Source organism: Eretmochelys imbricata, chromosome 13 (genome assembly GCF_965152235.1).
Source record: "Eretmochelys imbricata isolate rEreImb1 chromosome 13, rEreImb1.hap1, whole genome shotgun sequence".
Taxonomy (NCBI): domain Eukaryota; kingdom Metazoa; phylum Chordata; order Testudines; family Cheloniidae; genus Eretmochelys; species Eretmochelys imbricata.
The window spans coordinates 21,127,960-21,146,651 of record NC_135584.1 but is presented as its reverse complement, the minus strand read 5'-3'; the positions used below and the strand labels follow the sequence as shown (position 1 = coordinate 21,146,651).

The 18,692-nt window shown below is 52.6% G+C and overlaps 1 protein-coding gene across 2 annotated transcripts in view; it reads left to right on the top strand.

The window, feature by feature from the left end:
• PLCG1 (phospholipase C gamma 1) overlaps nt 1–16,179 on the top strand; it is a 94,714-nt gene extending 78,535 nt beyond the window's left edge. The window contains exons 21-32 of one of the 2 annotated variants that reach the window (XM_077832305.1): nt 582–685; nt 1,392–1,488; nt 1,703–1,772; nt 2,311–2,468; nt 2,980–3,076; nt 3,902–4,126; nt 5,107–5,255; nt 8,276–8,390; nt 10,256–10,417; nt 11,559–11,647; nt 13,085–13,260; nt 14,600–16,179. In XM_077832305.1, the coding sequence (XP_077688431.1) occupies nt 582–685; nt 1,392–1,488; nt 1,703–1,772; nt 2,311–2,468; nt 2,980–3,076; nt 3,902–4,126; nt 5,107–5,255; nt 8,276–8,390; nt 10,256–10,417; nt 11,559–11,647; nt 13,085–13,260; nt 14,600–14,642 (1,485 nt within the window). In that variant the 3' untranslated portion in view covers nt 14,643–16,179. Of the gene's footprint in view, nt 1–581; nt 686–1,391; nt 1,489–1,702; nt 1,773–2,310; nt 2,469–2,979; nt 3,077–3,901; nt 4,127–5,106; nt 5,256–8,275; nt 8,391–10,255; nt 10,418–11,558; nt 11,648–13,081; nt 13,261–14,599 lie in introns of both variants that reach the window. The other variant, XM_077832304.1, reaches the window with a different exon arrangement.
• Nucleotides 16,180–18,692: the final 2,513 nt, after the last annotated feature.

Sequence of the window (18,692 nt, the reverse complement as noted above, 5' to 3'; positions counted from 1 at the left end):
AAGCCGTGTAGAAAACCAAGGCCAAGCTGTGACCTGTATCTGTCATTGCTTAGTCCAATAGCACCATCAAGCAGGGCAGGGCAGCTATATTTCCTTTACTCACCTCTCTAGCAGCCAGGCACAGGAATGACAGAGAAACAAAATGCAACACCAAACCAGCAAGAGAGAAACTAGGGAAAATCAATGGCTCTTGCATTTGTGACGGCTGCCATCTTGGCCAGCACACCAGGGGTAGAACCAGGGTCCTCCAGAGCTCAAAGCTGCTACAGCTTGAGCTAAGGAACCCAGGTTCCCTAACAGATGTGTAGCCTCTATAGACAGGTACAGCTAGGTACCAGTAACACACTCTCAGCAGTGGGTTGCACATTGTCCTGTGATGGTTGCTAGATCCTGGCTCTTGGTGGGTGCCCTTAGGCGAGCGAGCCCTGCTTGTGGAGTGGTTGTGCGTAGGTTCTTTGTTACCCCATGATCATACCTGCCATGGCAAGTGGAAGGTGAGCACTTGAAGGAAGGAGGCCTCATGCTGGCCTTGGTGTCAGCTGCCCAGCCTCATGCCTGGTGGCCCTCTGTTGTTTTTGCAGTGCGCTGTCAAGGCCCTGTTCGACTACAAGGCACAGCGGGAAGACGAGCTAACCTTCTTGAAGAACGCCATCATCCAGAACGTGGAGAAGCAGGAAGGAGGCTGGTGAGTGACCGCTGTGTCTGCCCCTGGTGGATGCCAGAGGATGAGCTTGGTGACCTTGCACCCATCCTAGCAGTTGGGTCCCAAAAGCCAGCAGCCTCAAAGGAGAAGCCAGGGGTCTGCCAGGGTCATGGAGATGGTTGCAAAGGAGGGAGCATTGCTGCTGTCCTGTCCTTGTCCTGTAGATGAGCAAAGGACGCTGGTCTCTAGGACTGTCCATCTGGCCCCAGCACTCAAACCCTTCCTACTTTGGAGGGGCACGTGGGGCTGGAGAAGAAGTGAGTGAAATTGAGCGGAAGGCCACAGTAAATGTGGCGGTGGAAGGGGGTTGGGAGGGACGGGCCCATGAGCCTGGACAAGTGCCTCGCTGTGAAATGGCTGCCTGTCAGTGGAGTAAACTCCACCGCCGCCCATCAGCTTATAACGAGCCATTCAAAATACAGTCCACGGAAGTTGTTACATAGACCCTTTTGGAGGGCCATGGGTGTCCCTCTGTGCCCGATGCCAGCAGGGCTCACACAGGGGTGTGGTGAGAGGGGCCAGGTTCTGCCAACGCTGTTGGGGCCATACAGCCGCTCCAGGAGCTGGGCCCTTCCCAATGTGGAGCCTCCTTAGGTTTGTGTTCTTCTGAGATCCCAGGAGCTCCGGGGTGGCTCCCTGGGGCCACTGGGGACTGTTCTGACAGGGGCTGCACCTTTGTCTCTCCCAGGTGGAGAGGCGATTATGGGGGCAAAAAGCAGCTGTGGTTTCCTTCCAACTACGTGGAGGAACTAGCCAGCCCCGGTGGCCAGGAGCCTGACAGGGAGGTGAGCGCGTTTCCAAGTGCCTGGGAAGGGATGGCGGCGGTGCCTGCGGGAAAGTGGCTGTGTCTGAGCCAGAGGGCAGTGCTGTCCTCCAAGCTGCTGGGACACGTGCCCCATGCTCAGGGCTGGGGTGCTAGGGTGGCTCTGGGATCGGGGGGCAGGCTTGCTGCTGCACTAGTCAGCTCTGACATGCCGGCCTGTGATGCATTCCCAGCAGCAGCTAGATGAGAACAGCCCCCTGGGAGTCCTGCTCGGAGGCACCCTGGATGTGCCATCCTGCCAGATAGGTAAGCACTGGGGTGGGGGTGGGGATGGCAGCTTTCTCATTCGCACCCAGGCACGGATCTTGCAGGGAGCTCCCTGGTGTGAAGGGGCCTGGTTTCCCTCTCCGCCCACAGCAGCCCCAGTGCCTGGAGCCCAGTGCCTCCCCTCCCCTCCTGTCCCACCCTGCATCCTCTGGACATCTGGGGCACAGGTCTTGTCTGGAGGCTTGGGGAATCTCCTGCTTTGAGCTCAGGAGCAGCGCTCAGCAATGGACTCCGGGGTGGCGTGAGCCTGCTCCCCCAACTCTGGGCAGTGAGACCAGGAATCAAGCCCAAGCCTCCCCTAGATCACTGGCCCATTTCTCTCCCCGCAGCTGCTGCCTCATCTCTGGTCATCATAAACCTGGAGGCCAGCGGATTGGGTGCAGCTTGGGGCCTGGCCATAGGAAATCCACCCGGCACTTGTTCCTTCCCCTCCCCTCACTAATCGCAGTTCAGAGCGCAGAGGATTTGGCTGCGTGAGCGGTTGTGACCTTTCCCTTCCCTCCCTCTCCCATCACAGCCATCCGCCCCGAGGGGAAGAACAACCGCACCTTCGTCTTCTCCATCAGCAAGGCGTCCATGTCGCGCCTGTCCATGGACGTGGCGGCTGACACGCACGAGGACTTGCTGGACTGGGTGAAGAAGATCCGGGAGGCAGCCCAGACTGCCGACGCCAGGGTGAGTCTGGAGAGCCACTTTGCCCTGCAGGGCCCTAGCATCCTTGGGGATGGACGCCAGGCCCTCCTGGAGCTGGCTGTCATGGGAACAGCGGGGAGCATTCCTTTCCCCAGAGGGCTGTTCTAGGAGGCCAGGCTGGTCACAGAGAGGTAAAGATGGCTAGTTCTCTGGCGGGTGGAGGCAGGCCAGGGAGAGCCCTACAGTGTGGGGTGGAGGTAGGGCGGAGGCAGCTTGTAGTCATGAATTTTCATAGTGATTGAGGGGCACAAGCCCCACTGAAGGTCACTAGGACTTGTGCTCCTAAGTCATGTCAGGGGCTTTTGAAGTCTCCCTGCCCGCCCCGCAAAGGCTTTCAGGGACCATGGTGTTTCCTAGTGCAGAGCCCAGCAGCCTCTGGTCAGGGTGACTAGTGATCCGGTGACCCGTGCTAGCTCTGCAGCCAGGGTCACCGCTGGGCAAGTGCTGCCATTACTGTAGGAGCCTTGGTGACTTTGTCTCTCTCTCCTGGCAGCTCTCTGAAGGGAAGATGATGGAGAGGAGGAAGAAGATCGCTCTGGAGCTATCGGAACTTGTCATCTACTGCCGGCCTGTTCCCTTCGATGAAGAGAGTAAGTGCGGGTGCTGGTGCACAGCAGACAGGCTGCAGGTGCATTGTAACCCCACACAATGCCCCCTAGCACAACCTGGCCTGACTGCCTGTCAGAGGTGGGCTGAGATGCTGGGTGCAGAACCCATTCGATTTAAGCAGAGGTTTGGGGTTCAAGGCCAGACTGGAAATAATTTGCGGTCAAGCTCCTAAGATTCCAAGCCCCAGGTGATGGAAATCTCCCACAGCCAGCCGTTCTCGAGAGATTTCAGCCACCTGCCAACGGGATCTGGCCCAGAACCAAAGCCACCACAGTGGGTTCGGATCTAGAGATTCACGCCAGGCTGTCAAAGCCGCCCGGTGGATATTGAGACACAGAGCTCCCCTCAGAATTAATGGTGGCTCTGGCAATCTCAGCTGTCTGCCCCTGTGCCCGCACGCCCTGAGGAATAGCAGGTGGAGGGCTCTGGAGGATGCCCAGAAGCTTCTCAGATCTAGATCAGGGTTAGAGGAGGGAAGAGCTGTGTGGCCACAGATTGCCCAAGGGAGAGCCAGGGGAGGGCCAGGAGAGTGTCTAGAGCACGGGCTGGAGGAGAGGGGCAGTGGTCCAGGGGCTGGGCGTGGATTTGGACACTTCTCCAAGCCGCCGCCCCCCCTCTCCGCCACATCAACTGCAGGGTATTTGTTAGTCACACACTGAAGAGGCCTGTGTCAGGGAGTCAGCTTGCAGGTGGGAAAGGGAATGCCAACCCTGGTGGTCTCCTGGAGGTGGGAGCAGCTCACCCAGCCTTGTCCAGGGGCGATGGAGCTCCTGCATGATGAATGACTGCTCCGTGTCTCCTGGCAGAGATCGGCACAGAAAGGGCCTGTTACAGGGACATGTCGTCCTTCCCCGAGACCAAGGCGGAGAAGTATGTCAACAAGATCAAAGGCAAGAAGTTCCTGCAGTACAACCGGCTGCAGCTCTCCCGCATCTACCCCAAGGGCCAGCGCCTTGACTCCTCCAACTACGACCCCCTGCCCATGTGGATCTGTGGAAGCCAGCTGGTGGCGCTCAACTTCCAGACCCCAGGTAAGAGCTGCCTGCCAGGAGGAAGAAGAGGAGGGGGGCAGGGGGCATAGCTTGGGTGCCACACAGAGCTCCCAGTTAAAGGTGCCCTGCCAAACCCCGCTCCCTGAGGAGTCGCAGCCTGATCCCTATGTCGAAGGTCAGTCCCACCCAGCCACTTGCCCTTCCCATAAGCGCTTCAGGACACACAGGGTCACTAGCATGCGACGCCACCTGCGATCGCTGACACCTGAGTAGAAGAGTGGGATAGATGAGACTCCGTTTGCAGCCTGTCTGACCCATTCCCTCCTGCAGGCAGAGGGACTTCATTCCTCCCGGGGGCAGAGAACGCTCTGCGGCGATCACCTCCCTCTCTAGCACAGCCTGCGATTCTGGTGTTCAGTCCCAGGCCCCACATTACTGGGGGGAGACTGACCCCCTGCATAGGGAACAGCAACAGAACAGCAGAGGACTGCAGGAACAGACCAATGGGGAGAGAGAGAATGAATGAGGGCCTGCGTTGCAATGCGTGCAGGGGGGATGGAAGCCTATAGGTATTTAGGGGGTGGGGGGGATCCTCTAGGGCAATGGTTCTCAACCTTTTTTCATTTGCAGGCCCCTAAAAAATTTCAAATGGAAGTGCTGCCCTTTGGAAACCTTAGATATCATCTGTGGACCCCCAGGGGTCTACAGCCCACAGGTTGGGAACCACTGCTCTAGGGTGCTACAAGAGGGGATACCCAGTAGTAACAGGATGGAGTTAAACAGGGGAAACTGGACATCGGGGCAAACAGCGTATGATGTACCACGCTGTAGAAGGGAAGAGGTGGAGGAGCTCCCTGGCTTGGGACACTGAAGCCTAGGCTGGGTGACATGTCATTCAGTGCCCTGTAGGGACAGAGCCTATCCTGGTGCTGGGGCAATGAACTGTGCACTCCAATAACTTCTCTGATTGTGACTGCCAGTCCGTGTTGAAGTGATCACTCCCTGCCTGTCTTTCTCAGACAAGCCCATGCAGATGAACCAGGCCCTGTTCATGTCCGGCGGCCAGTGTGGGTACGTGTTGCAGCCGGCCAACATGCGGGACGACCTCTTCGACCCCTTTGACAAGAGCACGGTGCGCGGGCTGGAGCCGCTCTCGGTCTCCATCGAGGTTTGTACTGGCCTGCGGCCCTGCCATTACCTGGTTACTTTTCCCCTTATGAAGGGAATGGCTGTCCCTGCTGCGATCCCCAGAGTGTTGTGTGGGGGGAGTAGAGGACATCTGCCAACAGCTCTGTTCCTGGTTTGGCTGAGCCCTTGCTGGAGGTGAGGGGCCTGGCTGGAGGTGACTGGAGGTGAGGGGCTGACTGGAGGTGAGGGGCCTGGCTGACTGCGTGGGAGAGGCATGTGGAATCAGTCCTTTTAATCCTACCTGGGGATACTGGTAGAGAATTATGTTCCTCCCCTATGCCTGTCATCCTCTGGCCTCTTCTCACTCAGATTGTCACGTGCTCTTTATTGGGGAGGCTTTGTCCTGGCCCCGTTAATACCTGCGTGATTTGGATTTGGGCAGCAACTCTTGAGCCAGAACCAAGCCCAGATGCAGTATGCTGCCTTGAGTCTAGTGACAGGGTCTGCTTGGAAGCATAAGAGAGAAGAGAGAAACACCCCCTGGAACTGCCAGGGAGGAGCAGAGGAGAAAAATGACCATCTTCTGTCACCAGCAGGTGGTGCTCTGCCCCTGCAGGACCACAGACTCCTAGGGCAGCTGCTGTCCAATCACCAGTGTGATTCCGGCTTCAATTAGAAGCGTATGTGAGGGAGGGAAAATGCATGCACGCACACACGACTTGTCGCCAGAGTGATGCTCTCACAGGTGGTTCATTAAGGTTGACTAAAAACACCATGACCCCTTGCTCCAGGCCTGCGAAAATTGTAGGGCAAGACATGAACCGATTCCCCAGATATAAAGATCTTTCCCAAGCAACCCAAAGCAAGCTTTCCCCTTCCCCTCAGTTAAAGCCCCCCCGGGAGCCTGAGGAAGTAAACTAGCTTTGCAGTGCGACCTGAAGGTTAACAAAGATCAAGAGAGGCCCGCAGGGCTCAGCTGGTCTCTACAGCCAGGATATTGCCCAGGGGAGAGAGAGGCAGCTTCCCAGAGAGCAGGGACTCAGAGAATTTGGGGCTAAATCCCAGCTGCCTTTCAGCGAAGTGTTGCAGGTTGGTATCGTTATCCCCATTTTAGGTGGGGAAATTGAGGCACGGAGCGGCAATTGTTAACTCACTGGCCCAGCTACTCCCTGGGGTGCGTCTGAGGCCCAGCAGGGATCAAACATGTTGGGGGTAAGAGGTGGTACCCATTGCGCTTTCTCAGGCTTTTCATGGTAGTGAGAGGATTCCCCTTGGGGCTTAAGAAAAGCTGGGTCCTGGAAGGTTTGATGCCCAAAAGATTTACCGGGCCTACTGTCCCTCAGAGCCAGTGAGAGATCTATCCACAGGGAACGTGGGATCACCTCAGGCATGGCTTTCCCCTATGGTATCCCTCCCTGAGTCTTGCCTGAGCTGCTGATGGCCTATTAAGGGGTAAAGGCATCTGACACTGTGCCCTTTGTCCTTAAGCATTTAGCTATAATAATATTACATCATTCCCGAGCAAAGACCCCCTGATGTCATGTGGGGTCTAAAAGGAATTCCCCTTCCTGGAGGATAGTTACTGCTGTACATAGCAGGTGCACTGGGGAAAGGTTGCCTTCAATTGTAGCATCTGCTGTACCGGTAAGGCAGGATGGCCTCCCCAGTGAGGGGGCCTTGGTCATCCACGCCAAGATAGTGGTTCTGAACTGGCTAATAAGGGATAAAACCTTGCAGTCGAATGAAAAAGGAAGGAAGTGTGGGTTCCATGAATGGGGCTGGGAGGCGAGACATTTGGGTTGTATCCTTGGCTCTCTGCATGACATTAACCCTTGGGCCACATTCTCCACAGTGTGTGTAACAGGGTTATCTTCTGGACCAGAAATAGGGCTGATCCTGCTGTTCAGGGATGTTATATTCAGTAAAGTTTGCTGTGATCCTGAGCGAGATGTGCAAGGGAACAGAGTTGTTCTCGCCCCACTCCACATCAGTCCATTTATTCCTACCCCTCCACATCAGACAGTCGTACTGTGCCCCTCTCCCTGTGGGTTGGAGCCAGGGCCGCTCCACTGGTGAACCCCCAAGGTTTCCCCAGGTTGCTGTCTTTCTGCCCCAATACTAAGCACCCCTAGGAGATTGAATGGCCTATATTAGATGTCAGAAGAGTACTCAAAATCTTCCTCAAGCACATGGAGCCATATCGGAGGTCCACAGCACTTTTCATCTTGTATCATTGTCAAAGGGAAGGAGGCCTCTAACTCCTCCACAACAAAAAAGCATCAAGGCATCTATTGTCGAAGCCGATAGAGCCTCTGGAGTGAGTCCACCAGACAGCATTAGAGCCCACTCCCTGAGGGGTTCAGTGACCTCTTGGCAGAAGATCTGGTTCTTCACATAAAGAAATCTGTCAGGCAGCTAGTGACAATCAGCATTCACAAAACACTCAAGGGTGATGTCCTTTCTTCTTCGGATGCAGCTTTGGGAGCAGGGTACTTCTGAATGTGCATCCCCAGTAGTAATCCAGGCTCAGCGCACGGTTTTAATCCTCCTCCCACCCTGGGGTTGAGAACTACTTAGCATATCCCGCAGTATAGAGTGTTGAACGGGGGTGAGGGAGAAGAGAGGAAAAATTTCTTCTTACCTGTGAATTTGCCTTCTAATACCTTCCCTATTTGACAGTCTGGCTCACCTGGAGAAGGATTCACTTCTAGAATTGAAGTTACTGCTTCTATCCTCTGTTTTCCCACATTAGCATGGAACATGTGTGTTTGCATTAGGGAATATTGGTCTATTCCCTAGGGCTCTGTTACAGGTTCCCATGTTGGGCGACATAGTGGTATATGTAGTTAATAATGTTCAGCTTTGGAAGCTGTCATTCTGGGGTTCTGCAGAGGGTGGTCCTGCCTTTGGGCTGGCTGTCAATCTTTGTTCTGCTTGCAGGGGGAGGGGGAGCACCCTGCAGTACAGATTGTCAGACACAGTGGGTGTAAGACAATTCACAGGTCAGAAGGCGATTTTCCATTCTCCTCATTACCTCAAATTCTTTCTTTCTTTTTCTAGATCCTTGGGGCACGACATCTTCCCAAAAACGGGAGGGGGATCGTTTGCCCGTTTGTGGAGGTCGAGATGTCTGGAGCGGAGTACGACAATGCCAAACAGAAGACGGAGATCGTGGGTGAGTACCCGGGTTGGCTCTCCCAATAGAGCTGAGGGCACAAAACAATCTCGGGTGCAGTTTGTGCCTGCGAAAAGGGAGCCCCTGATAGAATGTGCTTCTCCCTGTTTGTAAACGGTTTCCCTTCCCATTGACCCTGGTGTGTGATCTGACACTTGGGCATGCATCTTCACTGGGGGAAGATAGTGTGTTAGCGAATACGAGGGAAATTCCTCTTGAAGACCCAGCACTTTGTAGTTTTAACAGGAGTTAGGCTAGGCTTCTCCACAGTCTGTACATCGACCTGCCGCTCTTCACCAGGATCTTGCCTCGTGTTAGCTGCCTCTGCCTCCCTCCTCCACACACACACTTTACTGCGGCTCTCACCTTTTGAGCCTGTAGGCATGGGGCCAGCGAGAGGCTTAGGAAGCCTCGTGTTCATGCTAAACATTCGTCCTGAATATACTGTGGGCGCCGTTTGATGTGGTGAGCAGCGTTGCACACCCTGCAGATAGCTCAAAGCTTCACTGAGCCAAGCAGGGGCTCTGTTCCGGTACTGCCTGGTGTGAGCTCAGTGCTATTGGGGGACATGTCAATGTGAGAAGCACATTTCCACCTGCAAACACCACAGTTCCTGTAGAGACCAAGACTGTAAATGAAAGAAGCTAGCAAACCTGCCCTCCCCCTCCTCCCCCCCCCAACACACACACAATTTCTCTGTTATTTCAATGTGTTTCCTCTGTATTGAGAGCACTTCGGGGATAGCCATTTTCATGGTTTTCCCCTCTATAGACAGCTGGGATGAAATTCACCACGAGTCACTTGCCCCTCTGGCTGAAAAGATCCAAAGAAACCTCCATCAGAGGAGCAGAAACCCTTATCTGTGTTCCCTTTGAAGGGATAACTTTTAATTCTAGTACTTGCTATTTAAAGGGGGGGAAGGGCACTGTCAGAAAATGAATATCTATTTTTAAAGGGGCCGACATTAAAAAATTCCAGTTGACATTGTCCCTTCAAAGAGTGTAACCCATGCCACACTGCAGGTGCTTGTTCCCCTGAGGGAAGCGTTAGGAGAATTCTTCCTCGCCTCAAAGCATGCTGGGCTGCTCGGAGACTCTTTGAATGATTTGCCATTTGTTTGAAATGCCAGCTAATGTAGAACTGAGGGTGACTGGCAAGTTTGCTGGACTCAGTCACACGCCAAGGCACAGTGGCAGGGTTTTGAACTTCGTGCCATACCGTCGAAGGAGGTGTGAAGAAATGTTTGTTTAACCGTTACAGCGGGGGAGTGGGTGTCCACTGTCCTGGGTTCACTCCCTGTTGCACCATGGACTTGAGGTGTGAAATGGAGCAAGTCACTTGAGCTGTCTGTGCCTCAGTTTCCCTCTCTGAGGTTTATAAACGCTGAACTGCCTGACTGAGCAGAATGATTAATGAATGCTTGTAAATAGCTTTGAGAACCTCTGGTCTGCTGCTGGCTACTTTCTTTTGAGGCGCTCCACAAGCAAAGGTGACTCTGGTCGCTGTTTCTTATGTTTTGATTTTGTGTCCTGAATACACAGTAGGCTAACTGCAAGGCCAGCTAGAAAGGAAAGCTGTATTGTGGTAGCACCTAGAAGTCTCAGTTATAGGCCAGGACCCTGTTGCGCTAGGTGCTGTACAAACAGAGCTCAAAGCCCAGAGCTCCTGGACAATTGTTGTTAGATCTGTATGTGCCAAAGGAAACAAGATTTCTGGAAGGTAGCAGTTTCCAGGGTTCACTCCAGACACTAAATGAGCCAAACTTCAAGTATATTTTTCTGAGAAATCAAACAGGGAGAAGCGTGGGGACAAAGTGAATGTTGGGGCTGGTTTTTGATTGATTGATTGATTGTGCTTTTAAATAGCGGACAATGGCCTGAACCCATTCTGGCCCCAGAAGCTCTTCAATTTCCAGGTCAGCAATCCCGACTTCGCCTTCCTGCGCTTCGTGGTGTATGAGGAGGACATGTTCAGTGACGAGAATTTCTTGGCACAGGCCACATTCCCAGTGAAAGGCTTGAAGACCGGTAAAGTTGTGTGTCTCCACGCGTGTGTGTGTCCTTCCTGCTGTCACGCAGACTTTGTGGCGGAAGGACCTGTCTCAGGGTGGGTCGGCAGCATGGCAGAAAACAGTGCTCACATCCCCTCTGATCTGCCCCTCTGTCCCTAAGTCCCCTGGTCACCTTCTGGGGATGGCGTAGGCCAACGGCCCTTGCTCCAGGTCCATCAACTTACCCTCTTCCTGGGTTGCGTCCAAACCCTCCTACATAGGAAATCACTAGGATTCTGCTGCACGTGGGATGCACCCAACAGACTGAGCTTTGCTCCCCTAGCCTCCTAACTGCAGAGCCATGCATATTGTGTGGAGGGCTCCGCTGGTGCCCTGCTCCCTTTAGGGATGTATCAGTTATTTGGTTTCTGGGTTCAGGAGGGCACTGGGGGAAGGGTGAGGCCTGTATCCCTTCAATTTACTTCTGAGCACGTGGCCTTGGTGCAACAAGCACCCGTTGTTGCCTTGGGTCATGCTCACAGGGCTTGAAATGGGGAAGAGCTTTTCAGATAGTAGGCAGCTTTTTAATCCAGCAGGAAAATGCCTAATGAGATCCACTGCCTGGAAGCTGAAGCTAGGCACAGTCAAACTAGAAATAAGGTGGACATTTAACAGAGGTATTCACCCATTGGAACCATGTGGCTAGGGACATGGTAGACTCTCCATCCCTTACAATCTTTAAATCCAGATGGGATGTCTTTCTAAAAGGGATGCTGTAACTCAGACAGAAGTGATGGGCTTGATGCAGGACATATAGGGTGAGAGCCTCTGGTCTGTACTATGCAGGTCACACTAGAAGGTCAGACCAGTCCCTTCTGGCCCTAAAATTGATGAATTTCACCTCCTATGCCGAGGGGCCAGCATGAAGTCTGTACACCACTCAAGCTTCCTTGACAGCCTCAACCTAAGGATTAAGTGGGCACAGACGTAGTGCTGGCTCCTCTGCACAGGGGTGTGTAAGAAATGCCCCATCTGCTTTGTGCTGATTAGAGCAAGCAGATGTGTGCCCGGTAGGGAGTGGCCGTGTGCATGAGGCTTTGCTTGTGCTGTGCATGGCCCCTGTTAGCCAGCCCTTCCCTGGGCTTCCCACAGTAACGGTTGTGCTCTCTTTGTATCAGGGTACAGAGCTGTGCCGTTGAAGAACAACTACAGCGAGAAGCTGGAGTTGGCCTCCCTGCTTGTTAAAATAGAGATCTTCCCTGGCAAGGTAAGGCTGGTCCACTTGAATATTGTCCTTCTCCGCAACACAAGAGAGCAGATACACCGATGGGCTTAGAAACCGAAGGTTGGCTGGTCCAGAAGGCTTTGAGCTCCCCTGATGACTAAGGGTATGTCTGCAGTGCAATGAGAGATGTGACTGCAGCACAAGGAGACGTACCCGAGCTAGCTTTGATCTAGCGAAACCGCAGCAGCACGGATGTACAAGGCCACCCTGCACCCTCAAGCAGCTCATCACCTCTTCACTGCTGTCGTCGCCTGGGCGAGCGAGATCAAAGCTAGCTCGGGTTTGTCTGCCCATGCTGCACTCGCGCCTCGGACTGCAGTGTACACACACTCTAAGTGAGACTGTGATTCCTTGTTTCCTCACCACTTCACTACTCGTACTTCCCATCTGCTATTGTACAGCCTGAGCGTCTCATCTCAACAGATCTCCCTTCTAAGCCGGGGTACGTCTGGTCCGTGCTTGGAGGAGAGACCTCTGTTGAACAGCTTGGCGCTCCAGGAAGCAGGGTGGCACTGCCTGCTGTGAGTCAGCACTGACTCGCCCTCTGTGCTGGAGATGCGATCTCCTGGGTGGCTCTTAAGGATGGGGCCCCGACCTCTTGGCGCTGGTTAAAGAGTCCACGGCTTTCTCTGCCACGCCCACTGCACAGCGGCACAAGCGGGGTTTTGAATGGCCTCCTCCATCCTAAAGACTCAAGAGGTGTAGTTCTTTAGCCCAGAACATCCCCTTCGTCTCTCACAGCAAACCAGCTTGATTCTTCCAAGCTGGTCCCTGTGTGAAACCCACCACACAGCTGGGAATAACTGGCAGCCCCTGCTCAGGAGACAAGCATGGCACATCGTGGACCCCTCTGCCCTGAGGGGCATTGCCTGAGCTGGGTTTATCCTAATGGGGGGAGGCAGGGGTGAACAGAGCTCTGGGGATGAAGCTTGAATGCACCTCCCTGTGCTGCACTTGATTTTCACTGGATCCTCCACTCTAAACCTCCCGTCTGACCAGGTATAGTTCTAGCTTCCAGGCCCAGGAGCCCCGCTGGCTTCTAAACTTATTCCCTCTAGGGCAGGGAAGAGGGAGAGAGGCTGGTATCTCATCTCCATTGGGCTGGTTCATGTAGTTCTGCCATGCACAAGTTTTGCCTGAAGGGTTGGTAATTCCCTTTCTAGCAGAAGGTCTTTTAAAAAACAAAATCTTGCCCTAAGGCCAGTGTTTGTCTGTTAAAATTGGGGCAGATGTCTAAAGAGCATCAGCACACCATTGCATGCGCATTTGCACATCTGACTTGGTCACACCATCTTCATGCTTGCACAACTACACAGACAGTTGTGGTTCCTTGCAGCACTGTTACCCTGGTAGAGAATGTGCGTGCAGTCCCAGTGCTGTGCTTTAAAAATCACTTCCCCTTGTTTCTGATTCAAGCAGGAAAATGGAGAAATTAACCTCTTCGGTGCCTCGGCCCTCCGAGAACGGACAGGAGACCCTTCAAGTCAGCTCCTGACAAACCGAGCCCGGGAAGGGTCCTTCGACGCTCGCTACCAACAGCCATTTGAGGATTTCCGGGAGCAGCTAGCAGACCATTTTGACAGCCGAGAGCGAAGGTAATGCAGTGGAGTTTTGGAAAGGGACTTGTTCTCTCTACCTTGAGCTCCTACAATGTAAACCAAGCATGGCCTTGGATCCAAGCTACCCTTGATTTTAATCAGTGCAGCTTCTATTGCCTAGTTGTCAGTTTTCCGTATTGTCTCCCTGTGATGCTGTCTGAATGTAAGCGCCCTGATCTCGACAGCCCATGGAGAAAGTTACCAGGAGTCCAGTGCGAACCAGGGAGGCGTTTGGTTTAGTGGCAGAGCTAAGACAGGGGACATCCTACCATTCATGGAGAGGCACCGGAGCCTGTTGTCATAATGTAGGTCCTGTGTCAGGGCTGTTGCAGCAAAGTCCCCACCTGCCCAGCGGGCAGTGCGGCTTCTCTGCCCACGCTGGTGCGTCAGGTACCTGCAAAGTGCCTGTATTTCATATTGAAGGGTGGAGGAGCGAGGTTCATCTGCAGAGTCCTGGCCTGCAGGATAGGTGTGTATCTCACAGGTTGCCATTCAGCCTCTTGGGCAGGAAGGAAGCCCTCATGCTATTTAACAGTAAGCGAGGAGTAGCTGGGGCTCTCAGGGCTGGCTATACTCCAGCTCTGCCAGGCTTCCTGTCACAGAGTCGGGTTACCAGGCTCCTGGCTGGGAGCTGAGAACCTTGAAAGCTCTGAGAGTCCTGGCTTAACCTGAGTCTCTGAGGGCTCCTTTCCATAAAGCTGGGAGCCTGGAATTCCTGGGACTGGCGTACAGGGTTTGGGGAAGCCCAGCCATGCAGACTGCCCTCAGGCTGGAGACCTCAGGGCTTCCAGACTCCCGGCTCGGGCTGCCCCGCTTAGGAGTCACACAGCCCATGCAGCCTCCTGGGCCAGGAGTCTGGAAGCCGAGGTCCTTGGCCAGTCCACATTATGGGGCTGCACCAGAGCAACAGACCCTGGGAGCCCCAGCAGCAGCTCTGTAAAAGGGATATTGAGTGACTAGCAGCCATGAAACTGACAAGAATGTCAGTTTCATGTTTCATTTGGGAACCAGAAGGTTTTGGTGTTTCTGAAACAAAATTTTCTGTTTGCCAAGAAACTTCAGCAAATTGGGTTTCATTCAGCGTCAGAGCCCACATTTCAAACACCTGAAATGTCTCTCAAACCCCAAAACACACACTTCTGCCAGCTCTATCGAACAATTCTGAGACAGACCATAAGGGCTTGACAGACCATAAGGGCTTAGCAGCCCAGCCTGTGGCCCAGCGCTGGAGCCGGGTGACCTTGCAATGACTGGGGTTATGAGTAGTGCACAGTTGCTTAAGGTCGCTGCCACAGAATTCATCTCAAGCCCCTCCCCTTTCCTCTCTTCCCCTCAGGGTACTGCGAAGGACCAGGGTGAATGGGGACAACCGGCTCTAGCCCAACTTCGCCTGCTGAAAAGCACCTCTAGTGCTTGTGATTATCACGGAACGCTGTGAACTGGTTTCTATGGAAACGTCACTGCTTTGGCCTACTTTCAGGCAGCTTTTCCAGTTTCTCTGCTGGTGTGTGTTTGAGTGGAGAAATTAAAAAAACCCCACCACCCAACCACCTCCTACTACTACGCCCATAATGAAGTGTATTAATGTGTATAGCCTGTCAGCTATTAAGGCTGGAGACAAAACTGTGTCTATAATCAAACAAACTCACTTTGAGCCTATGTCCTGAGAAATCTAGATCCCAGCCCTGCTCAGAAGCCGGTAGGGAAGCTTTTTACAGCATTAACTCAATGTAAATGTTTCCCACTCCCTTGAGGGACCTGCCTCTTCTCCCTCCTTTTACATGCCCCCATAGGGAGGTACTTTCTAAGAACCAGGCAGGATGCACCTCAGTCCTATTGTTGTTGTATCAAAGTACCTGTATAGCCTCTGCCTCTGGGTCCAGTAGTGAAACTCAAAGTTTACAAGGCCCCTCTAGCTTTAAATTACAATAAAAAAGTCAGTGTTAAGTGTGTAACGTCTCCACTTTCTCGAGGTTTGCCCTAGCTGCCGAGTTCATGCTCCACTGCAGAAGAGCACCTTGCGGGCTAGTGGCCACTCTTCAGTGCGTTTCACGCCAGCAGCTAGCTGTGGTTTTTGCGGGCAGTCTCTTTCACGCCTTCAGGCAGACCCTGGAGCTCGCTCTCTCTCTCTCTCTCTCTGCCCTCATGTTGCCTTGTAAACAGTTCAGGCATGAGGTCTGAAGTACTGTGGGTTCTCGCTCTCTGTCATCCAAACAGCACACCAGGTAGGGAATGTGCGCTGCGGAGGCCCTGCGGGAGCATTTCCAACTGACCATGTAGCAAGAAAATGGAGTTCAGAAAGCTGAGGCTCACCAGAGAAGCTACACAAGATACTGAGCCAAATGCAGCCCTGCTGGCAGCAGGTGCAGCTCCACAGAAGTTTCTTCCTACTTGCCATGCAGCCACCAGTCTGGTGGTTTCTGGCAGTGCTGCCTCTAAAGGAACACTCCAGGCTGCTGAAACTCACGTGACTGAGTAGCTCTGGTTTAGGTTAGGAGCTAGCAGTTGCAAATTCTGCTTTGACTGGTGGCTTCTCCAGCTGAGATTAAGACAAGTTGTTGCCACCCTTATTTTGGAGGTGGCAAAGCTTTGTCTGTTCTTTTAGAGTGAGAGGAAGAACAACTCTGGCTGAGCGCTTGCATGATCTGCAGAGTGAATGTGTCCTTTTCCGAACACAGCTGCTCCAGGGCTAGTGATAAATGGCTACTCAATTGCACAACAGGAACTCGTACCTGCTCTCTAGGCTGGTGCCTGAAAGATAGGTTATTCCAGCCTTCTAAAGGGACTGTATTTATCATGGGGGTGGAATGACAAGGCAGGATAACAGACCATGCTACAGCCCCTGAGGCAGGCTGTATGCTCCACTGCAGTGCACTATATTGTGTTTGACTCTTGACTGGTGTTACTTAAGAGCCATACTCCCCACTCAGCCTGAGGATTGTGTTCAGGTCACTCTTTTAAAGACCAGAATGTCCAATAAAAGTCCTCAACTTACTTTTTCCTCATTGTGTTTTGTGCAGAGGGGGCTGGATAGGGAGAATTGGCAAAGCAAACAATATGCCCTGGTATGTTCTTATAACAAGGAGCACATGTGCAGACAAATAGCTGAAACAGTGATAAACAGTCAGGGAGAACGTAGCACAAGACACCTAGGAAGGCTGCAGAGGAATATGGATCCTGCAAAGCCTGGACCAGGCTGCTTGAGGAAATTCTGTCGTGCTGTTTTCCAGGGGGATGGAAGAGTGCACGATGCGTAAGTTATTTGATTCCGTGGACCAATGCAGTAGGAAGCCCAGACAGTCCTTGAGCATTTGAGACCCTCCCATGCGCCCTAGGAACCATCACTTTCTTTTAAGTCTATGTGGGGGAGTCTAGCAGCATTGCTGCTGGGCGTTGGGCACTGCCAGGGTGTGTCTTCATGCTCTGTTGGGCAAACTGCACTCTCGGGAGTAGCCAGGCTCACTGGAAGGGGGATGACATCAGTACTGAAGGCCACACAGACCCTGGTGTCTCAATGAAAGCTTGTTTTTTAAAAAGAGGAGAAGGGTTAGGAGATTGTGATGTACAAATTCTGGCAAATCAAATGCATCTTCCACAGTAGCCATGATGCACAGCACTGGCCCATACTACCTTAATGCCCTGTGTTTCAGGACCCGTTGCTTGTGGGAACAGAGTGGTGATTGGAAGGCAGTCAGACTGAATGCTGTTAGCTGGGGTGATCCTAACTGGTACATCAGTGTGAACTAAAATCCAGACACCCCTCTCCTGCCTTCAAGGCTGTCCCTGTCCATATGCTCTCTGGAAGCTGATTTACATTCAGCCATCAAGTCTCTGGCTTTGGTGACACAATGGGGCAGCAGATCGAAAGTCATGGCTGCTTTTATATTTAAGTGGAGTTTTTATTGATTTAAATCTGGAAGTGCGTGTGTCAGATACAGAGGACTGAGGCGACCTTGCTTAGGGATGGTCTGGCGCAGCCAAATCCCCGTGGACTTCAAAGGGTTGTCTGTCCTAGAGGCTTACCTTTGAGAAGTGTGCTTCCCCCTTCAGGACACAGCTGCCATTCCACCAGGCACGCTCTCCCTGTTAGACTCCGCGTGCTGAAAGCTGGGCAGTACGTCTCACCACGCCCAAACAACTGGCTTTGAAAAGAGAGTTGTGACGAAGAGCCGCTGTGCAGGAGCTCTTGGCAAAGCACAAGGTAACATGCCTGGCCCTTTAATCCCACCGTTCCAACTGATACAGACATCACCACGCCGCTCCTGTTCGTATTTTATGCTCTTTATTTAGGAACAACTGAAAAGGTCTCATTTCATCTCACCAAACTGTACAAGCAAGCTCCCCTCCCCCACCCCCCTCACCCCCCTCCACATATACAAAAGTAAGGGAAACTTGTGGTTCACTTCTCAGAAGTGGCATTGTGGGAGCTCTCACCCTCAGAATAAGAGCATGTAAAGTCCATCGCAGGGGCAAGCGACCCTAGCACTAGTAATAACTATAGCCCACAGTCACAGTCAGCTTCTGTTTTTCTCTTTAAAACCTTCACCAAAAGTTAAAAACCACCTTCTCACACAGGTGCCATGTTAACCCTCCTAATTGTGGTCTTAAAAAAAATCCAAAATAACTTCCCCCTCCCCCATACAAAGACGACGACGGCCAAGCCTGTTCGCTGTCCCTAGCCACAAGGCCACCCTTATGAAAGGTCCCATTGCAGCTCCAATTCTAGTTTGCTTTGGATAAATCCACACAGAATCCCAGGTCACTCAGCATCAGGAGGATTTTAAACAAGACACCATCTGTGATTGTGTGGTCTGATGAGAAGCAGTGTGTTCCCAAAGCCTGACGTTTAGTGCCATGCTACCTATGTGGGGTGAAAAATTCCTGACAAAATTCCTAACAAAAATAATCAGATGGGGGCTGAGCAAAAGTGCAACTTTATCAAGCAGATTTCTACCCAGCTCTCTTCACTGGCACCAGCGAACAGCATATGGGTAATGCCATCCATCTACCAGGCCAGGACAGGTTTCCTTAAGGCCAGCCTTCAAATGAGTGACCAAGTGGAGTGGTACGTTCTTTGCTGAAATGAGGGACAGGTGTAAGAGATCCCTGCTGCATCTCGAAGAGTTCCGTTAATTTGTTTTCCTGTTTGTTTTCAAGCTTTTGTGGCACTAGTCTGAAATTCCTGGCAGATCCCATTGCCAGTAATGGACACAGCAGGAACTACCCTGGCAAAGAGAGTGACTGAATCCCCTTTTCATGCTGGCAGCTTCAACTGATGCTTATGTGTTTGTTTTGTAATCAGCTGAGAAATTAAAATTGATGCTAAGTTCCATTCCGGAGGTTAGGTCAATAGGGTTGCCTGTCTTAGGGACTGGTTTCAAACATTTAAAACACAGTTTCACTGTGAAGTAGAGAGAGAGGAGTTTAAC